At 41.5% G+C, this 18,746-nt stretch overlaps 1 protein-coding gene across 5 annotated transcripts in view; it reads left to right on the forward strand.

The window, feature by feature from the left end:
- Csnk2a1 (casein kinase 2 alpha 1) overlaps positions 1 to 17,577 on the forward strand; it is a 47,850-nt gene extending 30,273 nt beyond the window's left edge. For all 5 annotated transcript variants that reach the window (XM_028774920.1, XM_028774923.1, XM_028774924.1 and 2 more), the window contains exons 4-13: positions 233 to 334; positions 809 to 859; positions 1,673 to 1,732; positions 3,692 to 3,775; positions 6,090 to 6,200; positions 8,500 to 8,601; positions 10,629 to 10,729; positions 11,386 to 11,534; positions 12,721 to 12,807; positions 14,690 to 17,577. In XM_028774920.1, coding sequence (XP_028630753.1) covers positions 233 to 334; positions 809 to 859; positions 1,673 to 1,732; positions 3,692 to 3,775; positions 6,090 to 6,200; positions 8,500 to 8,601; positions 10,629 to 10,729; positions 11,386 to 11,534; positions 12,721 to 12,807; positions 14,690 to 14,805 — 963 coding nt within the window. In that variant the 3' untranslated portion in view covers positions 14,806 to 17,577. The remainder of the gene's footprint in view (positions 1 to 232; positions 335 to 808; positions 860 to 1,672; positions 1,733 to 3,691; positions 3,776 to 6,089; positions 6,201 to 8,499; positions 8,602 to 10,628; positions 10,730 to 11,385; positions 11,535 to 12,720; positions 12,808 to 14,689) is intronic.
- Positions 17,578 to 18,746: the final 1,169 nt, after the last annotated feature.

An 18,746-nucleotide genomic window follows, 5' to 3' on the forward strand; every position in this document is an offset into this window, starting at 1 on the left:
TGGTTTGGTTTGGTTTGGTTTGGTTTGGTTTGGTTTGGTTTGGTTTGTTCGAGATAAGGTTTCTCTGTGTAGCCCTGGCTGTCCTGGAACTCACTCTGTAGACCAGGCTGGCCTAAAACTCAGAAATCCACCTGCCTCTACCTCCCAAGTGCTGGAATTAAAGACGTGCGCCACCACTGCCCGGCTCTTTTTTTTTTTTTTCCTGATACAGTTTTATTGTTTACTATTTCAGCCAGTAAAGAAGAAGAAAATTAAGCGTGAAATAAAGATTTTGGAGAATTTGAGAGGTGGTCCCAACATCATCACACTTGCAGACATTGTAAAAGACCCTGTGGTAAGTACAGTGATGTTAGCACAGCCCATCAGGCTCCGGTGGTGTTGAGCCCAAAGCACAACTGACTTGGTTCAGTTGTCATCACCATTTAATGCTTTAAATGTTCTAAATCAGCTACACATTTAACCAGCTTAGACCCTGCTTTGAAAGAAGAGATTCAATACACACAGGCATGCACACTCATTCATGCACAAAGTCTGTTACTCCTAGAAGATTGATAACACTAAAACCAAGATGTGTTAGCCCAGTACCAGTGAGCAATAGGTACATGGTTGGGCCGCCTCGAGCCTTGTGAGATTTCAGCTGCACAGAGAGCTTTTCTTCAAAATCCTTCCAAAAAAATAACCTAAGTGTGGTGATGATCGGAGTGGACAAGGTTTCCTTAGTACTGCAACAAGGACTACACAACACCCACAAGCTGAAAACTAAAGCTGTCAGGGCCAATACTAATGTGTTTTCTTTTTCTTCCCTTAGTCACGAACCCCTGCCTTGGTTTTTGAACATGTAAACAACACAGACTTCAAGGTATCATCAGTAACCATTTAAAACTACTGGATTTTTAGATTACATAGAGAGTCTTTGGGAATGCCAGTACAAAAGGAGCTTGCATTTTGCTTGTTTTTATTAGTGCTAAAGTAATGTCTGCTTTCCATGTCTGGATAGTTTTACACTTGTATTCGTTTAGTACTCTTAGAATAACTATGACATTTACATCTTACCACATTTATCATTCATTTAACAGTTTCTGCTGCTGTCCATACTAGTGAAGGTGGCAGTACATGTTGACTTCAGGCAACCATGTTCAAGAATATATTATTTGTATAATAGTTTCATAATAATAAGGAATAACATATTCCTTAAGATCCTTAGGAACTTCAAGTTATTGTTCTTTTTCCTTACACTTGTTCTGTTGGATATTGGACCCAGATTTTAAGAGTTTAAAGCGTCTGGCAACTCAGCTGTCACTGAGCTGTGCTCCATCCTCTGGGATATGGATCATAAAAGATAATGAGAAAAGATCGTGAAAGGTTTTGCTGTAACACAAACGTACAATACAGATCTTTGAATGCAGAACCTCAGGTGGCCGACAGTTCTCTATTCTGGTATAAGTGAAGAATGGAGGCACTTTCCTTAAGTACACATTTGTGGTGTTTGACGTGTAGGGGTGAAGACTCAGAGTCTAGAAAGTGAGTTTTTGGTGGAGAGGTAGAGAGCATTTGAAAAACAAATCTTGGGATCGTGATCAATGAACCAGTTCTTAGTCAAAATTAATTAGGATGAAGAAATTTTCATCTTAGCATTGTTTTATAGCTCAACTATTTCATTTGTCTTTAACAGCAATTGTACCAGACGTTAACAGACTATGACATTCGATTTTACATGTATGAAATTCTGAAAGTGAGTAATTATAGGTATTAAATATTTTTAAATTGTTCTTTGCTTTACAAGTTTATTTGATGGTATAGAAACCCAGGGGATTAATTTTGTGATATGTGCTGAAAACAGGGGCTTCAACAATAGTTTTAAAATATATTTAGTGTATATATTCTTAGATAAAATCTCAGTTATGAAGTGGGGTGCAATAGAAGTGTAATTTGAACGTGTAAGTGTTGAGTGACAGAGCCCTACTCTGAAGCAAGGCTGCCCTACGACCCACAGTCAGTCCTGTCCAGGCAGGCCTGTCTTGCTAATCTTTCTTTCCCAGCCTCTCACATTCTGGGACTCAGAGTTATGACCCATCACACGCAGCTTTAGAATGCCTTTTTTGTTACATTTTTTATTTTGTGCTGCATGCCATACAGCAGTTACCTGTATCCCCAGCCCTAGAATGCCTTAAAGAAAACAGAGTAGAAGTTACAATGTGAGAACAGTTTTTTCTTATGCACTGTCCTGGAGATATGGGACTTACTGTAATCCCAGTATGAGGACTGCCACATGTTCAAGGCTATCCTGGGCTACAGTGTTTGTCAAGAAACAAACAAATGGGTTTTTAACCGGGTAGTGGTGGTTCATACCTTTAATCTCAGCACTTAGTAGGCAGAGACAGGCCAAGTTGGTCATAATAGGACAGCCATGGCTACACAGAAAAACTCTGTCTCAAGAAAAGACAAGAATCTTGAACTCAACCCTCAGAGGGGCATTTTTCTAAGTATTTTAAATTTCTTCTTAGAGATTTCTGACTACAAGTGGACTTTGATTTCTAAAGTGACATCGCAAATCATCTTGCCACTGAGTAGTTACAAGATTAGCTTTACAAGGAGAGAACTGCTTAGAACTGGATAAAGTTTCCTGTTAGACATAGGTTAATACCATGCCAGCTTATGTAAAACTTAAAAGTCTCAAAAGATAGCTGGACATGTTTGTACATGCTGTTGATCCCAGCACTTGGGAGGCAGAGGCAGGCAGATACTTGGTTTTGAAAACAGTCTGGGTCTACATAGTGAGTTCTAGGCCATCCAGTGTCATATAGTAAAACACTGACCCTGTCGCCCCCTCTAAAAGCATCTCACACCTGTACGGACACTGATCGTTTTTTGGGTCATGTGGAAGGCAGGACATGTAGATGTAGATGTGTTTGCCCAGCCCTACAAGCTAGAAACCCAGGCTGTCCTTCAGGAAGAACAAGAACTTAGCTAATAGCATTGGTTGACAAAGACCAGGATTGAAAAACTCAAAGGTGTGTTGTTCCGTTCACCTCAATTTCAGCATATAAGCTCTATTCAGATTTGACGGGTGAGCTAGATCAGGAGCTGGCAAATTTCTTTATAGGGCTGAAGTCTTTGTCTTACTGTCCGTCTCTGCTGTTAGAGCAAGAAAACAGCCATCGATGGAGTGTACAGGGATAGGCATGGTGGTGTGTATGTAGATAAAATAGTCATATAAGCAGACAACTGGTGAGCCATCCCCACTCTGCTACTAAAGAAATTCCTGTCTTTAAAATAAATGGTGGTAGGCTGCATTTTCTTTTGAGGGGAATGTGTTTGTACAAATAATCAAGGCTTTGGATAAGGAATTGTGTAGTTGCTGTATACTTTCTGAACAGAAAGGTTACTTAGGTAAGTAAAGAACAGTGCACACCGATAATCCCAGCATTCGGGACACTTAAGTTTGAGAGTAGCCTGGACTACAACATAGCAAAACCCTGTCTTTTGTGAGGGGGCAGTAGGGGGGGGGTTGTAATTTGGATGTCAGAGCCCTAAGTGTGAACTATGTGAACCAGTTCTTCAGAAGTAGCTGAGAGTGACTCCTCTTTCTGATTCCCTGGATTGTTGTAAGGCTAGAAGGAAAACTGACATAGAAGAGAAAGTAAACACCTAAAAGCAGTAACTCATGCAAGTGCATTTTCCTTTCTTGTAGGCCCTGGATTATTGTCACAGCATGGGGATTATGCACAGAGATGTGAAACCCCATAATGTCATGATTGATCATGAGCTCAGAAAGGTAAAGTAATAGCCTGTCAAACTTTGTTTATAAAGAAGCACATCTCCATTATATCTAGCACACGCACACATAGATATAATCTCCAGCTTTTTCTTCTTAAAATAATAATTTTTAAAATTTATTATTGTGTCAAGGAAAACTGGGAATGTGTATATAAGTGTGGACAAGTGCATGCCATGGCAAATGTATAGAGATCAGATGAATACTTTGGTATCGAGTTTTCTTTCTACCATGTGAGTCCCAGGGCTTGAACTGAGGTCATTAATTAGGCTTTGTGTATAAACCTGCTGAACCATCTTGGCAACCCACGGCAGTGTCTTGTTATGTTATGTTATGCTATGTTATACCCTGACATCCAGTTTTTTAAGCTGCCCAAACTCACAGTGATTACTGTTGTAGTCATTGAGGATTTAGGTTACTTACTCATTCAATTAATACGGTTTTTGACATATACCACATAATAGAGGTTTCAAGGCTGGAGGTTTATGAGTGAACAAAGCAGACAAAAATGTTTGTCTATAAAGCGTTTGTTTGAATCAAGTGTGGTGACTAAAGTTCAAGAAGTCTCAAAGCTTAAGAGGTTGAACTAGGAGATTGCTTTGAGTTCAGGCCAACTTGGTCTATATAGTGAGACCCTGTTTCAGAGGGGTATTGGAAAGGGAAGGAAGGAAGGATGGAGGGATCAGGGAGAAGGCGGTAACAGATAACAGGATATTATAGCTTTAACTAAGGGACATGTCGTAGTTGTGATTTCCATTGCTGGGATAAAAATCATGACTAAAAGCAACTCAGGGAGGAAGGGTATATTTCAGCTTACAGTTTCATAACATAGTCCATCACTGAGGGAACCCAGAGGGCAGGAGCTGATGGCAGAGGCCATGAAGATTGCTACTTACTAGCCTGTTCAGTCAAGAGTGCACTACAGGTTTGCCTACCTACCAGTCTCAATTAAGGTTTTCTCAATTGAGGTTTCTTCTTCCCAAATGACTGTAGCTTGTATCAAGTTGAAATAAAACTAGCCAGCACAGCATAGAACGATGTTCCTTGGGGTTCCAATAGAAAATGACACTTTTGGGTGTATTGGAGTGGACACAGCAATGCAATGTCAGGAAGAAACATATGCCAAGAAGAAAAATAATTTCTCTACCCGAGTAAGCTAATAATTAATTCTACATTAGACACTAGCAGAGTGTCCTAATTCCATCTAGTTTAAGCACTTACTGCCTAGACATAGCAGGCTCCTAAAACTGCCCCTCCTCCCTCTTAATTGCTGGTAACAAGCCCCAGGGCTTCCATCTATGCTTCTGAACAACCACTGTTGCTTGAGATCACACAATCCTCTGGTTCAATTAATTTGCTAGAACTTTCTTAGAATTTAGGTAAATAGATTTACTGGTTTGTTCAAAATATTACAAATGACAACATACCGGAGAGATGCTGAGGGTACGTCGTGTGGGGAGCTGTTCAGTGTTCCCATGCCATGTCCCAGCATACTGCTTTCTAAGAATTGCCACACAGCTGTCCAGAGTGTGTGAAGTGTGTACAGCCAATTACAGCAATGTGGTAGGCTCAGTGGGAGAACAACAAGACTACTTCCTTCACATTCGTCCCTCATGTGATGTAAGACCTATTTGAAAAGGATATCTTCATAGAGGATCTGTGCCAGGACAGATGTTCGAGTAAGTTTCCATGATCTGGTTTAGAAAAGAGAAACTCACTTCCTGTTGTTTACCTTCAGGAAAAGGGGAATGGGTAAAATGAGTACATAGGGGGACTTTTGTTCTCTAAGACCTACACTATGCCAGACACTAAGGCCGGGAATGTAGCTCAGTGCCTAGAAATCTGTAGGATCAATGGCCACCACACAGAATAACTTTATTCAAAATATGTTTATCATCTTAGAAACTTAGAAAATAGGTGTTGTGAAAATTTGTGAGTCAGAAACCATGGATGAAAAATAATATGTATACATTAAAATCTCAATTTCACAATATGGCATGGCATGATGGAATTGCAACACGGATAGAGTTGAGATAGAATGAAAAAGAAATGAGGTCAGAGAGAGGAAAAAACCCCAAAGTCAGATGTTCTCCGGTAGACCTTTTTTCTTAAGATGGTGACCAGGGGCTGTGCAGAGTGGTGACATGTGCACTGACCATGTACTAAAGTAGCTAAATGAGGATGAGATGATACTGTGAGGTGCTGGCAAGGATGTGACCCCGGCCGGGGCGGGGGTGAGGATACCTCCTCTGGAGTACTCCAGTGTTGGAATGAGCTACATATGACTTGTTCTCTCTCTCTTTTTCCCTTTCAGCTTCGGCTAATAGACTGGGGTTTAGCTGAGTTTTACCATCCTGGCCAAGAGTATAACGTCCGAGTTGCTTCCCGATATTTCAAAGGTCCAGAACTACTTGTAGATTATCAGGTAAGAAGAGAATGTAAGTACAGTATTATTCCTGTGCTTATTTTACACATAGTTTACAGAAACATCAGTTTGTGCATTGAATAAACATTTATCATATCCATAGCTGTTCTTCTTTAGGCAAAATGTAAGATACCTGAGTTGCCTTTTTTTGTGTGGTAGTGTTAAGTTATGGTCCTAAATTTACCTAAAGCAGAACCAGAAGATACTCAATAAGAGATTCTCTTGATGTGGAAGATGTGTTGTACACACTTAATCCAGCTTTTAGGAGACAGGTAGAAGGGTCAGTTCAAGGCCAGCCTGGGCTATGTGAGATTCTTTTAAAAAGAAAGAAGCATCTCTTAGTTGATCTCAAATACAAAGAGTACCTTATCTACCCACACACACATTCCAGGTATGAGCATTCACACTGATATCCTGGCACTTTGAAGGCTGAAGCAGGAGGATTACACGTTTGAGACCTGCTTTGGGCTATAGTGTAAGACCCTGTCCTAAAAAGTGAAAAAAGGGAGGTGGGAAAGATGCCTCACAAGTTAAAAGCACTGCTCTTGTCAAAGGACTGGGTGCAGCTCCTAGAACCTAATGATGGCTCACATTAATTAGTTACTTCTGTCCTCTGCAGAATTATGTATGAAATACACATACATACACACAGGCAAAACATTCATGCATATAATTAAATCTTCAATTTTTTTTTAGATTTATATAATTTTATATATGGGTGCTTTGCTCAATTGTATGTCTTGAGTATCACATTTGTGCCTGGTGTCCATGGAGGTAAGAATATGGTATTGGATTCCTTGACTTGAGTTACAGATCTTTACATGCTGCTATCTGGGTGCTTGGACTCTAACCTGGCCTTCTAGAAGAATAGTCAGTCTCTAAAGTATGTAGCTTTGCTGGGTATGGTGCCATATGGTGGCATATGCTTTTTAGTCTCAGCACTCAGGAGGCAGAGGCAGACAGCTCTCTGAGTTCAAGGACAGTCTGGGGGACATAGTGAGTTCAGACCAGCCAGGGCTGTGCAGTGGTATCCTCTCTCAAAAAGTTAGCTAAATAGGGTAAGCCCTCTCTCCTCTCAAGGTGATCCTTGGATTTCTTCACAGAGTAAAATTGCAGGGTTTTCTTCTGTTAGTGAAAAAAGCAGCTCAAAGTAGTACTTACAGTTTGCTTTAAAACTGAGTTGAAGAAGATAGGTAAGAGCCTAGCATAACTGTCCTTTGAAAGGCTTTACCAGCAGCTGACTGAAACAGATGCATACACCCACAGCCAAAAAGGGAACAGAGCTTAGGGACTCTTATGGAAGAGTTGGGGGAAGGGATGGGAACGTCACAAGAAGACCAGCAACATCAACTAACCTGGACCCTTGGGTCTCTCAGAGACTGAACCACCAGCCAAAGAGCTTACAGGCTGGCCTTTTTAGCAGATGGGAAGTTTGATCTTCTTCTGGGTCCCTAAAGCTGTTACCTGTGGATCCCATTCTCCCAATAGGATCCTTGTTTGGCCTCAGTGGAAGAGAATGTGTCTAGCCCTGTAGAAAGTTGATGTGCCAGGGTGTGGGGGTACCCGGGGTGGGAATGGGGGCTCTCATTGGAGAAGGGGAGAGGGAGGGACTGTGTGAGAGCATAAGAGGGTAGATTGGGATGTTAACTAGAATAAATAAATTAATAGGGGGAAAACTGAGTTGAGAGCCTGTGTTGCCTCAGAAGTTAAGAGCACATACTAATCTTGTAGAAGACCTAAGATGGGTTTTCATAGCCCCCTCTGGCTCCACCTCTGACTCCAGCTCCAGGCAGTCATGCCTTTCCCTGGACTTTTTGTCAGGGGATACTTTACTTTCACTCACGTGCACATAGTGCACTCACCCCCTATCCTAAACACAAAGACACACTGGCAATGTAGCCTAGTGGTCAGCCAATTGCCTAGGATGCACAAGGAAGGCTCAGGGTTCCATCTCTTGCATTAAAGAAAAACCAAACAAGCCAATAACTAGGTGAAAGAAATGTGTTACTGATGTTTTACTATGAGCAAAGTGATTTTTAAAAAAATTTTTTTTAATGTCTATTTTGGGGGTCCCTTAACCAGCTCAGCAGTTAAGAGCACTGACTGTTCTTCCAAAGGTCTTGAGTTTAACTCCCAGCAACCACATGGTGGCTCATAATCATCTGTAATGGGATCTGATGCCCTCTTCTGGTGTGTCTGATGAGAGTGACAGTGTACTCACAGACATAAAAATGTCTATTTTGTGTGGAGAAGTGACAAGCGTGGGAATGCATATGTGACAATGATGTCTTCGTTACAGATGTACGATTATAGCTTGGATATGTGGAGCTTGGGTTGTATGCTGGCGAGTATGATCTTCCGGAAGGAGCCGTTTTTCCATGGACATGACAATTATGATCAGGTGATAACATGTTACTCCCATTAAGAAATGTCTGTCTGTGTGTGTGTGTGTGTGTGTGTCTCTCCCTCTCTCTCTCTCTCTCTCTCTCTCTCTCTCTCTCTCACACTCTCACTCTCTCTCTAACTCTCTCTCTCTAACTCTCTGCCTCTCCTACCCTCCTGACTCCCCTCCCCATGCCCTGAATAAACTATTCTATGTTGTAGTAAAATCGGCCTCTAGTCAAGCCGACTAAGCTGCGGCGGCTCTGCCTAGCTCAGCCGCCATGTTTCTCGGCTGAACGCCATGTGCTCGAAGCAGCTAGAAATGGCTAGCCAGAAACACCAGCCCTGCCACCCACGAGACGCCAGTGTGAGAGATGGCTCTGCCAATCTTCCACGCTGTCTCCGCAAGGCAGGGCATTGCCCAGACCATTCCGCCATCCATGCGGGCTCAGTGAGAGAATGAGACTCTAATTCTTAAAGATTAATCAAAGGCTTATATATTTGATAATGATCAATAACAAGATGCCCATACAAAGAGAGTTGTATCCCAATTAGCTGACCTAATTATAAGTTGTTCCCCACGACTGCTGTCCATACCTGTGTGGTTCTCCATCCTCCTACATCTCTGCTCTCTGACTCCTCCTCTTCCTTTTCCTCTCCTAACTCTTCCCACTTTAGCTCCTCCTACAATTCTATGCTAAAAAACAAAAACAAAAAAAGAAATGTACTGACTTAGTGTAAAGATGGCCAGATCTGGAAACTCATTAGAAACATCTGTGGGTCTGGGCTACCTGGTAAGTTCCAAGTCAGCCTGGATGTGTATCCAGATGTGGTTGTGCATTTCTTTAGTCCTTGCACCTGTAATATAAATGGCATGTGAGTTTCTGAGTTCTAGGACTACACTGTGAAACCTTGTTTCAATCCCTGCTCCCCATCCTACCCACCAGGTATGGTAGCTCATGCCTTTAATCCCAGCAAGAGGCTGCGGCAGTTCTCTGTGAGTTGAAGGCCAGTTTGGTCTACAGAGCAAGTTCAAGGACAGTCAGCGCTACATAGAGTGAACCTGTCTCAAAAATCAAAGAATTAAAAAAAAAAATTAATGTAAAGTACAGTTACCACAGACCTCACCTCCCTAGCCCAGATCATTAGACATAATATCTGAGAGTTCTCTACTTGTTCAGCTAGCTTTAGTGGTCCTTGAAACAGCTAGATATAACCTTTTTTTGGGGGGTGGGTGGCTGGGACTGTCAAGACAGGATCTTTCTATACAGCCCTGGCTGCCCTAGAACTGTAGACCAGGACCAGGCTGGCCTCGAACTCACAGAGATAAGTGCTGGAATTAGAGGCGTGCACTACCACCTCCTGGATACACACACAACCATCCTTTTAATGTTTTGCTCTTGCTTCTGTTTGAAGTGAACATGTGAATCGCTCAGTAGAACACATACATAGAGGCCAGATTGACAGCTTAGACGCTGAGAAGAATTGTTGCTCTTGAAGAGGATCTGGACATTTCCTGTACCCACACCATTAGGCTCACAAAGACCTGTAACTCTAGTTCTGGCTGGTTTTGATGTCAACTAAAGTTTAAAGTTTGTAGCTTTGTGTCAAATGCCTTACAGGACTGAGGGGTACAGGGTGCAGAGGAATACCTTCAAGTAGCTCGTTGTCTATCTGTAGGCAAATCTGGGAATAAAAGCAATTGAGACTAAAGCTATTGTGAATGCAAAAGTGTATATAACAAGTTCTAAAAGAAGAGCCATCATCATTTGAGTTGTGATGAGGAGAAAAAGACCTCTAGGGGGACATTTTAAGGGGAGGAAGAACCAGGCAAAGTAGTTGGCTTTTTCTAACATTTTCTAATTGAGTTTATTTAGGAATTTTATATGAAATTTACCCCTACTACACACCAAAATTTGAATTAAACTTTATGGGGTAACATTTACTTGTAGGGCATATTACTTTATTTAACTCATTTATTAGTTGCTGACTTGATTATATATTATGCTTGAGGTGTGGGTTTGTTTTTTTTTTCTTTGATATTAGTTGGTGAGGATAGCCAAGGTTCTGGGAACAGAAGATTTATATGACTATATTGACAAGTACAACATTGAATTAGATCCACGTTTCAACGATATCTTGGGCAGGTAAGTTACCCGCCACCCCTCAAGTCTCTTGTTTTGGCAATTGTCTTTGCCAAAAGTGCTAAGGTATCTGTCTGGTGCTGTAGGATGCTGATTGAGCGCGCGTGATAACATTGGATTGAATGGCCGTCTGTCCAGACCCTCACAGCTCGTAGAGCTGGACAGATATCTACCCTCTGTGCTATTAAAATCTATTTCCTATCGATAACCCCGAGTTATCACTTACTATGTTTCATCTGGGCTGCTCTTAATTCCGATTGGCCAGCCCTCAGGGCCATGTTTTCTTGACTCCTTATCCATGGCAACTTTCTCTTCCTTCTCACCTCTCTCAGACCCCCAGGCCCAGGAACCCTTAAACCCATGTCTGCCCAGCTATTGGCTGTTGGCATCAGAAATAACTTGGGGGCCAGGTCACTTGGGTCTATGTGGGCTCTCTGTCTCTGGAGCAGGTCTTGAGGAACCCATATTAGCATTAGAATACAAGCAGCAGGCCAACCCACTGCAGAGCAACACTGTCATTGCCAGTTATTGTCTGTGGGTGCTACTCCTCTGTAATACAGTAGTGCTGCAAGGCTGTTCTTTGGATTTTATTCCTCGTTGCTTTTGGTTAGGCTTCTGTACCCTGTGGCCCATTTCTCATTTCTAATTTTGCCTTACAGACACTCCCGTAAGCGATGGGAACGCTTTGTCCATAGTGAAAACCAGCACCTTGTCAGCCCTGAGGCCTTGGATTTTCTGGACAAGCTGCTGCGATACGACCACCAGTCACGGCTCACTGCAAGAGAGGCCATGGAGCACCCTTACTTCTGTGAGTCCAGTTGTGTAGCCCTTCACTGCCCAGTGGACCATTTGAGGCAGAGGAGAGTTTACAGTGGACTTAGTGTTATAGATCAGACCCAGAATAGATCAACTCCTATTAGTCTACCAAGAAGCTACTTCACGCACTTTGAGCCTCATTTTCTTCAGATAAGGGGGCACTGACATCAGTTGCCATGCAGAATTTGGGGAAGCAGGCTTGAGATCTAGGCAGTGCCAGAGCACTTACCTAGTATATGTGAAACCTTCAGTTTAATTCACAATACTACCAAAATTAAAAAAGTGCATGATAATGCTTTAATAAAATTTTATACTTTTCTTTATATGGTGGTTTGTGCCTGTAATCTCTATACTTGGGAGTCTGGGCTCCATAGTAACAACCAAGCTAGGATGGGTTCTGAAGTAAGACTCTTATCTGAAAAGGGGTAGGGAGGGGAGTTGCAAAGATTTCTTTTCCTTCTGCTTTCTAGTGGCTGGTTTGACCTGATTGAGTAGAGTAGGTCTTGACCTGACCTACCTTTGCTAATTAATTATTTGTTGGAGAGAGCTAGAGAGGTTTTCAAGTCTTGCTATTGTATAAACTGTAAGGTTTATGGGTATATAGCCAACTGCTTTGTGAGTGAAATGTTACTCCCACCCACTCTAGACTTACAATGCTGTTTCTGTTACTGTTGGATTGTTTGCCAAAGAATAACTTGGTGATTTTCCAATTAGCCTAATAGCCTGTTAGCCATTCTACTGTCACTGAAACACATATGAGATAAAGAATAAAGTTTATGATAATATTCTGTCCCACACACGCAAGTACTTTTGGCCCACTCATTCTTCTGCTTTGGACCAATTCACTAATACTAAATTGCTGTCTTGGCCAGGTTAAACATTTAGTGTCTCCATTAAACATCCATTTAGCCATCTTCATTTTTAATTGGCTGTATAATGGATATTTACTCATCATCCTACCATTGTATTCACAGTTGATTTTTAACTGCAGTTTGTACAGGCTAGGTGTTTATTATATAATATTTATTTGATTCATGGTGAAGGTAGTTGCTACTTTATGTTCTAGAAGTGATAGACAATATAAATTAAATGCAAAGATTGAAGATAGCTCCTCTTATTTCTCCCCACTAGTTTTGTACATTACGCAGAACAAGCCAACCTTCTTCTCTGTTTTCTAGACACTGTTGTGAAGGACCAGGCTCGAATGAGCTCCACTAGCATGGCAGGGGGCAGCACGCCTGTCAGCAGCGCCAATATGATGTCAGGTTGGTAGAAGAAAGTTACTATTCTTGGTTTCAGTTTCCTTTTTGTGCCTGATTTGTTGTATACCTTTTCTTCATTGTAAAATTGTGAGTGTGGGTCGGTGTGAGAACATTGGTATACATTTGGGTGGAAACCTTAAGTCAGCCTCGAATGTGATTATTCAGGAGCCATCCACTTTGTTTCATTGAGTTATTTTATGTGTGTCCATGTGTACCACAAGCCATGGGCTTTCTCCGTGGGACCCACCAATTAGGTTAGGGTAACTAGCTAGACAGTCCCAGGGATCTATCTTTTCCCCTCCTGAACCCTGGTTTACATGGATGGTGGGGATCAAAAATTGGTGGGTGGGTATATATAATCTATGCTGCTAAATTCTCTGGGTATACTTTTAATGACACTGTCTTGTAAGATATCAACAGTTATAGTATTCAAAATTATAGTATTCCTACAGAAAATTTTTTGCAGAGATTTGAATTCCCAACAAAACACAAAGAGCAAAGAGATGTATGTATGTATGTATGTATGTATGTATGTATGTATGTATGTAGTGATTGGTTTTTTGAAACAGAGTCTTGTATAGCTCCAAGATTTTTCACTTACACACTCCTTTCAATCTTTTGTATTTTGATTTTGTTGTTTGTTTGTTTTTGTTTTTTTGAGACAGGGTTTCTCTGTATAGCCCTGGCTGTCTTGGAACTCACTGTGTAGACCAGGCTGGCCTCTGCCTCCCAAGTGCTGGGATTAAAGGTGTAGGCCACCACTACCTGGCTTGTATTTTGAATCATGAACAGTAATCTCCAATATTCATGGTTTTACTTACTCATGATTCAAAAGTACTATTTGACTGGTGTCTGTTGAGAACTCATATAACTTTTTAAAAAGAGTTTTTGTTATAATTAGTCTTTGAACAGCTGTCAAACCAAAATGGTCACTTAGTGGAGAAAGGTGCATTTTTGCCTCTAAGTGGTGATTGTATTTGGAAATTCATTTATGACTGTGACTAAGTTATAAATTAATCTATTGTATATATGTATGTAGAAAAAGAGACTGTACATATATAGTGTTGGGTACTATCCATGGTTTCCGGGACCCTGCGGCATGGGAACATATACCCCACAGATAGGAAGGGTGTCTTGTATTTGGGGGAATTGAGAGAAGGTGGGGTGGGAGAACTGTCTGTTTGATAGCAGACTGCATAGTTGTGATGGAAATGGAGAAGAAACCAAATGGAAATAAATTTCCAAAAACAAATCACCACTTAGAGGCAAGAACGTACCTTTCTCCACTAAGTGACCATTGTTAAAGTTCTATGCTGCTTTTCAGTGTGGTACAACTGCCCACACAGCTATCTAATAAAAACTGAGTATAAAAGTAGTAGTATTGTGGCCTCAGTCCTTGTAGCCACATTTCTTTGTAGCACCCCTTTGGGAAAGTGGGATGCAGAGCTTCTAAACAGTGCTACCCTAAACAGGCTGACAGTGGTGTCTGTGCATAATTGCCAGTTGTCTGCTAAATTCATTAATTGGAACTTTTAGTATTTTTTAAAATATTTACTTGTTTATTTCATGCAAACCAGAAAAGGGCATCAGATTCTATTACAGATAGTTGTGGACCACTGTGTGGTTGCTGGGAATTGAATTCTGGACCTCTGAACGAACAGCCAGTGCTCTTAACTGCTGAGCCATCTCTCCAGCTCCATAGAACTTATAATTTTAACTTAGATTTATACAGATTAAACTTTGAAGTGTGCAAAATGTGTTCAAGAGAAATTGTAAAGAAAAAAATTATTGTGTTAACTTTTGGGGAAAACATGGAAGATTGGGTGGCTCTGATTTATGTGTTTGGTGTCTGTCACTGGCTTACAGTATGGCTCTTTTCTTTCAGGGATTTCTTCAGTGCCAACCCCTTCACCCCTTGGACCTCTGGCGGGCTCACCAGTGATTGCCGCTGCCAACTCACTTGGGATACCTGTTCCAGCTGCTGCTGGCGCTCAGCAGTAATCACCCCATCTGTCTTCTGATGCCTGAGCAGAGGGGGGCAGTCCACCCTCTCCTTGATGCAGCTTTCGCCTGCTTGGGAGGGTGAGAACACTTCAGAAGCACCGTGTCTAAACCGTTGCTTGTGGATTTAGTAGTTGAGTCATAAAAAAAATTATAGGCTGATTTTCTTTTTCTTTTTCTTTTTTTTTCTTTTTTCTTTTCTTTTTTTAAAAAAAAAAAAAAAACTTGGACTTTTCGTAACTCAGGGGACTCCCTGAAAAAATTACCTGCAGGTGGAATATTTCATGGACAAAATTTTTTCTCCCCTTCCAAATTCAGTTTATCACCACTAATGAACAAAGATAAACTGGCCTCAGACCCAGCTGCTGTGTTTGGGTGGAGAGTTCTTCCCTTTCCCACATTGCTCTCCCCACATTGTACACTCTTGGGGCTTCTATCTCATGTTCTTCTCCAGAGATTATAAACTGTAGTTCATCAAGGAAGGAGGGGTGGGGAAAGGTAGGGAGGACCCAGTCCATCCTGAAACACTATTCTGCTGGCTGGCCACTTCATCTCTTCTCTCCAGGACTGCATCCATGGGTTATTCCGGCTCTGGTGGAGGTGGGTCTGTCTTATTTACATCAAGATGTTAAAAGTCTACCCAACTTGCAGACAGATCTAAAAGCTTTTTTTCTGAACGAATCATGTCTTACTAACCTAACCCTAAATGATTTTAATTTTAGTTTTATTTCCATTTGTGATACTTTCCTTTCTAGGCTCCTACTTTGGTCTTTCCCTTTTCATCTCCAGACTTCATAGCTGGTAGGAGAGGAAAGGCAAAATCTTTTTCAATTTTCTTTGACTTGGCCATTTTGAAGTCAGTTAGTTAGTGGGCATAATTTATTGCTTTTTAAAAAAGAAATACTGTCCATATAAGTTTCTTGCTAGCACTCTTATGAGCTAACGGGTGATGTGGCCACACTGGGTTCATTTTAAGCTTTGTACTTTAACCCTTCCTGCCTTGCCCTTCTCCACATGCCATCTAGTGAGGAGCCCTGCTCTCAGAGTTGTAAGTGTATTTGAGAGGCAGGAGCAGAGCCACTATCTCCAGTGAACCAGAAATGGTAGACCTGTAATTGTGGGAAACTCAGTTCTCTTGTTATGGCCCTGCCATCCCTTGCTGTGTGTATATATATAATACTTTGTCCTTCATATGTGAAAGATCCAGTGTTGGAATTCTTTGGTGTAAATAAACGTTTGGTTTTATTTATCAAGGTTAGATTTAAGTTCCCTGTGTAAAGGTCTCGCTGGGTGGGTGTCTCACATTCAAACCTGAGGGAACTACAGCCCATACCATGGAAGCTTCCCAAGGCCCTCATTTTTATACACCCCTCATTTGACCCATGGTACTGGGCAGGGCAGAGAGGCCTTAAAAAAAAAAAAAAAAAAAAAAAGCACCACAAGCCAAAGCGTCTCTGGGGATTAAGGATCCTTTGCCATAAAACTCATTCTGTGTCTCAGCATTGCAGGGATTGGGGATAGGAAAAGTCGCCAGTTTTTGTGTGTTTGTGTGTGTATAAAGTGGACTTTCCACTGTAATCCAACCACCTAAGTTTATCAGGTGCTTCACTGAGGAAGCCTAGTTTTTTAAGCACAATAGCAAAACATCAGCTCTGTATTTTCTCCTGTTATTTCATTACAGTAGCTGCCTGTGGGGACTAGGAAAGAAAATCTTCCAACATATTTTAAGGCCTAAAATCTTAGTTCCCCCTTTATAGATTCATAAGCCTTTCTCACCTGGCATCATAGATAAAACATAATTGTTTGGGGAGTTGAATTTAATTAACTTACCTAACTTTCTTAACCCATCTTGGCTTTAGTGACTTTATCAAGGTGGTGGCTTTAGCGAATGTAATGACAAAAGTAGAGGATGCTAATGCTTTCTTTTCTTAACGTTTCTCAACCATAGAGACAGCTAAAAGGAAAACCTGACTGCAGAGTGATTTTTCTTCTTTTTGGCCACTTGCAGTGACTCTTTACTGTACTTGATTCTTGGTTGCCCTTGCGTGCTAGGGGGGTCACTACGTTGGATTTGTGCAGAGCTGAAAGCACCAGGTGTGCCAGAGATGCAGTTTGTGATTATGTTTGCACTGGATCGTGATTTGAACAAGACACTTAGACTGGTGAATTCTTTCTCTTGAGGTGGAACGGAAAGTTGTAGATCAGGACTCCACACCCTGCTCACAGCTCAGAAGTGTAGGTGTGTCTGAGGCTGGTGTGGACAGCTGTAGATAACCTGGGCCTCCTCACACATCAAACCTGTGCAAGAGCTGAGGGTGAATACAGAGGACTCTGGTGTGCCACCTAAGAGCCTTTTAAAGTAAATCGAAGAAACAGAGTCACTGCAGAAATGTGGAGAGTTTTAAAAGATCTGAATGGGTGGGGGTAGGGAGGGTCAGGGTTTACAGAGTAACAACTTCTGTGTTGTAAATTACCTCATCTGTACACCTTGTATTGGGACACTATTTCTCAGCACTTCCTGTGTCTGTATTGCTTAGACAGCGGGATGGATGCCAATATAAAACAGCTGTGTTGGCAATTATCTGAAAGTATTTTTTAACTTTGTTTTGAAGTGTGCCCTTCCCCCCTTTAAGTTTAAAGTCAGAATTCCCCTCCTTGATTTATTGGTTGTAATTGTATTGTAATTGATATGACTAAGACATAACTGTGCTGGGAAGAAGTTGTGCCATGAAGGTCTTTAATTTTTTTTTTAAATAAAAACATTTAAATCAATGAAATGTCCATGCAGCCTGAGCAATATGCTTCTCCAACCGACACCGTGTGTAATAAAGGATGGCTTAGTTTTCATAGGATTTGAACTTAATACTGGGTTGGTGGAGATGTTAGGTGGGAGAAATTTAATATTGGTGGAGGAACTCTGAAGTTTTGACATTGAAGTACAGTGGATGGGAGCAGCGTGATCCTATTCACTCATGCCCCTGTCACACACTGACAGGCACATAACATGTTTTCACATCTGTTAGACCTAGGGCCACTCTGCTTGGGAGAGAAGGGAGAGTGTATGTCAAGTGGCTGACATTTACCTAATTCCCATGGTCCTCTGATATGGAAGGTTAGTTCTTGGTCTTCAGTTTACCAGCAATTCACAGTACTTTGTGGCAGAGGCCTTTCCCTCTGTGTTTTAAGGAAAGGGAAACTATATGTTGTCTGAGAGCTTACTCACCTCTAACACTGACATTTAGAACTTCTGAGTGACACTGTGAGAAGAGCATGTTTTAGGGGAATTTTTTTCCTTTGGATGAACAGTGTTACAATCCCTGTAGACAGTGAACCTTGAAGACAGCACAGCTATGGGGGCTCTTTTGCAGTTTTAGAGACATGGACTCTGCATGTGCTGATGAGGTTGTGGGAGTATGGTAGGCAGCTTAAATACATGCCACCATAAAGGGCTGACAAAGTGTATGAAACAGGTATCTGACTTAACCAGCTGAGTGAAGTCCATGCACAGACCAGAACACATTTGCTGCTCACCACAGTCATAGAACTGGAGAATGCTGGTATCCTAAATTCCTCATTTGCCTTATAAAATGTTCACTGCATAGGATTTTACAACTCTCACTTGTTGGGCATTGCTGGGAACTGAGAAGTTAGGCTTAGATACAAGAAACTATCATGTAATAGAATTAGAATTGATTGATTGAGCAAATCCTAGACACTATAGTCTTGTCGTCACCGTCTAATCCCCACAGCAGGTTTTCTACCATGCTTAGATGTGGGCGTGATTCGTTTTCCATAGTCGCGGATCCTTGCCTGCCTTACTGCTGGCATTTTCTTCTTAGTGTTGCAGTTCTAAGAGATGTTCCTAGTTGTAGGTCATTTGTGCTAAAGAGGCTGACTTCTAGGACCATGTCTTTTTTTTTGTTTTGTTTTTTTTGTTTTTT

This window comes from Grammomys surdaster, unplaced genomic scaffold (assembly GCF_004785775.1).
Source record: "Grammomys surdaster isolate TR1022 unplaced genomic scaffold, NIH_TR_1.0 251, whole genome shotgun sequence".
Classification (NCBI taxonomy): Eukaryota; Metazoa; Chordata; class Mammalia; order Rodentia; family Muridae; genus Grammomys; species Grammomys surdaster.